The following is a 6,000-nucleotide window of genomic DNA, read 5'->3' as shown; positions in this document are numbered from 1 at the left end:
CACTAAAAACTCCCAACACTACCGACGGCCTAACAACCCCAGCCAGCACCACAGCTTGTCGTGTCCTGCTCACCCAAGTCGGAGAGCTCCAAGAACATACCCGTATGAGTTCCCTTTACCAAGATGGCGGAGGGAAACGCGCTCTCGTGAGGCAACAATACGCCTGCGCGCGAAGCGGGTGCGGCTTTGGCGGAGGTTGGGGCTCCGGGGGTTGGGATCGGAGTTGGAGCTTTCAGTACGCCTGCGCAGGGAGCAGCTCGTCCTCTGACGCCTGCGGCTGAAGGGTTCCTCTATTCGTAGCGGCTGCGCCGTGAGCCTCAGAGCCCTCCAATGCACTTGCGCAGAAAGAAGGTCCTTCGGCACCCAATGCGCCGGTGCGGTGAGGGGTGGGAGGGGCGTCGGCGCTCTCGGAGTTTGCCAGCGCGGCTGCGCGCTGGGGGGCGCCCCTTTTGCGCGCCTGCGCGGGAGCGAAGCCGCCGGCTGTCAGTGCGGTTGCGCGCGGCGAGCGGCGAGCCCGGAGCGCCTGCGCGGGCGGCTTTGCGGGCGCTCGCGGTAAGTTTGCGCCAAGTGCGCGGCAGCGGGGACGCAGACGGCGGCGGCGGCGAGAGGCGGAGCCCGGGGACCCCCCCCATCCCCCTTCCCCCCAGTCCCCTCACACAGCACCACCTCTGCTCACCTCTCGCCCCCCCTCCCGACCCCGACCCCCCTCCCGGGATGGCAGCGCCCGCCAGCCTCCCTGGCCGGGCCGGCGGCCGCCAGCGCCGGCTCTAGCCTGTGGGCCTAGGCCCCGCCGAGGCCCGAGCCCCGGGAGCCCGGAGCCACCGTGCAGCCAGCAGCCCGGCCCGGGACTGAGGGGCCGCGCCCCCCTCACGGCCCGAGGGGAGGACGGTGCCGCCCCGGGGGCCCCGCGGGGGCCGGGGGCTGGGGCTGGGGGGGGGCGAGGAGTCCGGGCCCTTGGGGCGAGAGGGAGGGTCAGGAGCGCCCCCTCCCCCCACATTCCCCCCTCCCCTCGGGGTCGGGGGGGGGCCGAGCGGAGCGCGCCCAGCCCGGGAGGTGGATGAATGTGGGAGAAAATGGAGACCAAGACGATCGTGTACGACCTGGACACGTCGGGGGGGCTGATGGAGGTAAGAGCGGCCCTCCCGGACCCCTCCCCTCTGGGCAGGCAGGCCGGGGGGCCTAGTCCCCCCTCCCCCGGCCTACAAAGCAGCCCCGCTTCGGGAGCGCCGGAGGAATGGGGGAGGGGGCTGCAGCCCGGCCCCTGAGGCCCCCGGCCCTGGTCGGCCAGATGAGGGGCCGGGAGGCTGGGCAGCAGCTCCCGGCCCGCGGCGCACCCGATCGGAGCTCCGAGCCCGAATGCCCGCCCCATCCCGGGGCCTCGGGGTGTCTCCCCGGCGCCGCCTCCGCGGCCCCTTTGTGCCTTACCGGCCGCTCCCCGCTCCCCTCCCTCGGTCCGCCTCCGGTCTGGGTCCGGGGCCTCGGCCGGCCGGCCCCGTAGACGTACAAGGAAGCGGAGCGCGCCGTCCGCCCGCCGCCTCTCCGGCCGCCTCGGCGGGCAGCGGGCCCGGGCAGCCCGGGGCTGGGGAACCCGAGGCGCAGGCGGGATGGCAGGAAGGAGGAGGACAAAGCGGGCGCGGGGGGCGGGCGGGGGGAAGAGCGGGGGGCCGGGGCCCGCGCGGGGCCCCCCACGCACGCCCCGTTTGTCCGTGTGCGCAGCAAATCCAAGCCCTGCTGGCCCCCCCCAAGAGCGAGGAAGGGGAGAAGAGGAGCCGCAAGCCCGAGAAGGAGCCGCGCCGGAGCGGCCGGGCCACCAACCACGACAGCTGCGATAGCTGCAAGGAGGGCGGGGACCTGCTGTGCTGCGACCACTGCCCGGCCGCCTTCCACCTCCAGTGCTGGTAGGTCCGCGGCGCCTCGCGGGAGCCGGGGCTGGGGGCGCGGGGCCGGGGCCGCGGGGGGGCCGGGGCCGGGCGCCTCCTCCGCCGCCGCCTCCCCGCCCGCGCCCGCCGCCGCCCCTGCCACCGCCCGAGCGGGCCGGGCCGGGCCGGCCGCTGCCTCTGTTTACAACATGGCGACCGGCCGCCTCGGAATTATATTTTTATTCTCAGCGCCATTTTGGCTGCAGAAAGGATTTGCCGGCGCGGCCGCAGCCCCGGGAGGCCGGCCCCTGGCCCCGGCCCCCTCCGCGCCCTGCCCCGCCCCGCGCCCGCCCCGCGCCTCTTGGGCGAGCCTGGCCCGCGCCCCGGCCCGCGATTAGAGCCGCCCCCGGGCGCCCATTGCGCGTCTCTCGGCGGCGGCCGGGCCTGGGAAATCCTTGGCCGCCGGGGCGGAAACGAGAGCGCGCCCGCCGGGGGAGGGGAGCGCTGCGGGCGCCGGGAGGCCGGCCGGCTCAGGCCGCTGCCCCGTCCGCCCCGCCCGAGGAAGGGCGCCGTCCGCCGGGGAGCTTCCGCCCCCTCCCCTTCCCTCCCCTCCCCAAAGGCCTCCGCCGCCTCGCAGCCCAGTTTGCGGCTCGGCCCGGCCCGGCCCGGCCTCTCCTGCAGCAACAGTTGACCCGGGCGGGCGGCGGAGCGACTGGGCGGGCTGGGGGAGGGGGCTCCCTGCCGCACCCCGCCTTTCAGTCTGGGGATCCTGCCCGACCTCTCCCCTCCAGCTTCAGTCACATTCTCTCCCCAGTTTGGGATGGAGTGAAATGCTGCATACTCTGTGTTTGTGCTAATTGTAGGGGTTTGAGCCACCTATTATTAGACTGATTACTGATAGTGAGGAAATTAAGGTTGTGGTCCGAAGTTGTGTGGGAAGAGGCCCCCTGCTGCTCCAGAGAGTACTGTTCTTGTCCGGGAGCGCACCCCAGCTTGCGGTGGTGCTGGGGTTTTTGTCCTGCAGAAATCTTTGCTGGTAGCTTTTAAAAATTTTATGGTGAGATGACTAATTAAGGGAGGGAATCCATGCTTTTAAAAGTATATGCTTCCTGTAACGTGTAATAGAGCCGGAGGAACACTTTGCTCTTTCAGTGCTGTGGAATGTCTTATACCTGAGGTATTTTGTGTGAATTGACAGTTAATTTCAAGTATTCTTGCTTCTTGTGAGATAGTAATTGTTTGGTAGATGTGGTATTGGGACAGGGCTCTGGACGTCAGTCGGCAATGTAGGATGTCTTACTCTTGGATGTAGTTGATGTTAGCTGAGTGTAATGGCTTCTACGTAGGACTTGGCTATTTGATAAGGCCCACACTCTCTAGTCTCATTTGTATAATCTGGAATTGACCTTGGATACTGTACAAGTGTAAAACCTGACTCCTGAATTTTTAAGTTCATCAGTTGAGACTAAATCTTGTCAAACTGGAACAGTTGTTTTCACTCTAGCTGTAGTAAAATTCTGGTTTGTCCAGGTTTTGTTGCAGTGAATCAAAATTACTTTTTTCCGTCTATGAATGAGATTGGTAGTGGTCATTGGCAAGTTGAGATTCCTGTTAAGTAAGGTACAGCATGTGTTTAACTCTCCTTTAAGATGATGAAACTGAATGTACCACTGACAACCCAAGTTAATGTTTAAATTATAAAACACCTTATTTATGTTGAATAAATATTGGCAGCCTAATTTATGTTTCTTATGATTTTTGAGAACAATGCTTTTAGCTATTGATGGGAAGGCTGGAAGCTTTATTTTCAAATAGGAATTCTTGAGAACCCTCATCCTAATGACAGAGCTTATTATCACCACATTGTTCAGCCACCTCCCCCTACTCACTGTGCTGCTAGACTGACAGTAATCCATTGACTAATTCATGCCAGAGTAGTCCTTCTTGGAGAATTTCCTGCTTTTAAATAAATTGACTCATCCTCATGATAATACACAACTCTTTGGTGGGGGGGGGGTTCAGGTTCCACTAATCTGTATAAGAGTTGTTTGGAAACAGTGTTGACTTGGGCAGACTTTTCTTCAACTTCTCATTGCATATTTACTTTGATAAACATAACAATGACTGCTTCATCCATCCTCCCAGAATGCATTGGTGTACAGCTGGAGTTTTGCAAATCCTTGAAGGCAAAATGCTTTGCTACCTTAGATCTTGATTCAAAGCTCTCTGAGAAAGATCTTCTTAAGTCTCCAGTGTGCTTAGTTCAATTAACTGGGAAAAGGGCCTGATGGAAGTATCTCCAAAACAAATCTAGACATATTTCAGTTTCTGGGATCATGAAGTTGTACAGAACCATGAGCTTCCCTGGTAGTTACGAGAAGGAAATGATCAGGCAGGTTGGCTGTTTTCTTGGCCATTCTTTTCTCTATCCTGTTTTATTCTGTGGGAAGAACAGTGATTTTCTCTCAATTAGTCTAGAACACCTGTTTCTCTCTGGATCTTTTTTCTGTGAAAGAAGAGAATGGTAGAGGGTAGTCTTATGATGTTACTGAACCATAAGAGTTCAGGAAATAATGTGTAAGCACTTGTTTAAGTGACAATTGAATCATTTATCCAAGTTTAACTGGTACCTCAATTATTTAGAGTGGTGAGAAGGGATACCAAGCCTGTGTTAGGTGAGGTGGAAGAAGACCTTTTTTAAATGTTCCCTGAACATTCTAATTGCACAGCCTTAAGTTGCACTTTCAGAAAATGCCAGTCACACAGTGATTAGCTCCTTAGATGGGTTTGAAGTTAGACTAACTGAGCCTGAGCTGAGTTTACTGGGCCATCTTTCTGACTGAAATGGGTATGATCAATCACCTCAAAGCAAAGTGAACATTGTAGGGCATGACTAATGAATTTGGTGAAAAACATTATGATTTCCTCTCTTGCCAAGCTTATAGCCCCAAACAGAAATAGGAACTGAGACTGTCCCATTGAGCAGGCATCTACTTTACCTCACTCAGCATGCTTGTTTCCCGTCAGACGGATTTCTGCAGCATTTGCCTCCGCATGTTATATTTGGAATTGTTGGCTGGGTTTCCTCTTGCTGGTATTGGCAGCGGGATCCAAAATGAGGTTTTCGAAGAATGGGAGTGAAAAAGTCTGTGCTGCTCGGGCAAAACTGAGCTCGCCTTGGAGTTGTGCATGTTATTTTCGGTGAGTCACAGTGAGAGAAGCTTCTCACGTGAAGAGGAAAACTGGCACCTTTAACTGGCATGCAGAATGTTCTGGTGATTAGCTAGGACGATGGGTTTTTCTTGGTTTTGTCAGGTCTGTGAGCTCAGCAGCTCCTGGTGTAATGCCATGACTGAGCAGGATTGAGACATTAGAAGGGACTGATTCTGAGTGGAACTTGGGAGGTATGTGCTGTTGGTTGTCCTACCACTGGTGCTTCTGACCTTTTAAAAACCTTCCCTTTTTTGAGCAGTAAAAGGATTCAGAGCTCTAGTGAACAACCCTTTTTCTTTTGTTGCATTGCAGTGAGATCTGTATATTTTTAATATTGTAAGTGTTCCATTCAAACTCTTAGGTAGTTGAGGTTAAGTCAATATGTAACTTAAATTTAGATGGTTACTTCTAAAATTTGTTTAAATACCTATGAGTAATTTTCTGTACAAAAGATAATTTTGTGGGAAAATTCATTTCAGAAACTTTGGGTGATCAGCCTGTATAAAAAAACCTTAACTTAAAAAGACTAAGGATTTGTTTTAGTTGTATGTTTGCCAAAATTTTTATAATCTAAATGGTTTAGGAACCATTGAAGGTAAGAAAAGAAGGCTCAGCTTGAAAAAGGGAACAATATTCTCCTGAAATACATTTATCATGGTGCTTGAAACAACTCAATAAAATCCAAAAAGTTGTTACCACGTTGTTCAGTCATGTCCAAATTTTTGTGACCCCTTGGACTGTACTCGTGGGGTTTTCTTGGCAAAGATACTGGTGTGGTTTGCCATTTCCTTCTCCAATGGTTTAAGGAAGCAAAGGATAAGTGACTTGCCCAGGGTCACACAGCTTGTGAATGTCTGAGGCCAGATTTGAGATCAGGAAGATTCATCTTTCTGACTTCAGGCCCAGCATCCTAGCTATGCCACCTAGC

At 55.9% G+C, this 6,000-nt stretch overlaps 1 protein-coding gene across 3 annotated transcripts in view; it reads left to right on the top strand.

The window, feature by feature from the left end:
- The first annotated feature begins 637 nt into the window (after nt 1-637).
- PHF12 (PHD finger protein 12) overlaps nt 638-6,000 on the top strand; it is a 33,453-nt gene continuing 28,090 nt past the window's right edge. For 2 of the 3 annotated variants that reach the window (XM_072639816.1, XM_072639815.1), the window contains exons 1-2: nt 638-1,127; nt 1,717-1,898. In XM_072639816.1, coding sequence (XP_072495917.1) covers nt 1,062-1,127; nt 1,717-1,898 — 248 coding nt within the window. In that variant the 5' untranslated portion in view covers nt 638-1,061. Of the gene's footprint in view, nt 1,128-1,716; nt 1,899-2,623; nt 5,061-6,000 lie in introns of those variants that run through there. The other variant, XM_072639817.1, reaches the window with a different exon arrangement.

This window comes from Notamacropus eugenii, chromosome 2, assembly GCF_028372415.1.
Source record: "Notamacropus eugenii isolate mMacEug1 chromosome 2, mMacEug1.pri_v2, whole genome shotgun sequence".
NCBI classification, from domain to species: Eukaryota; Metazoa; Chordata; class Mammalia; order Diprotodontia; family Macropodidae; genus Notamacropus; species Notamacropus eugenii.
Note: the sequence above shows the minus strand (reverse complement) of the source record. Positions and strands in the feature narration are given on the sequence as shown.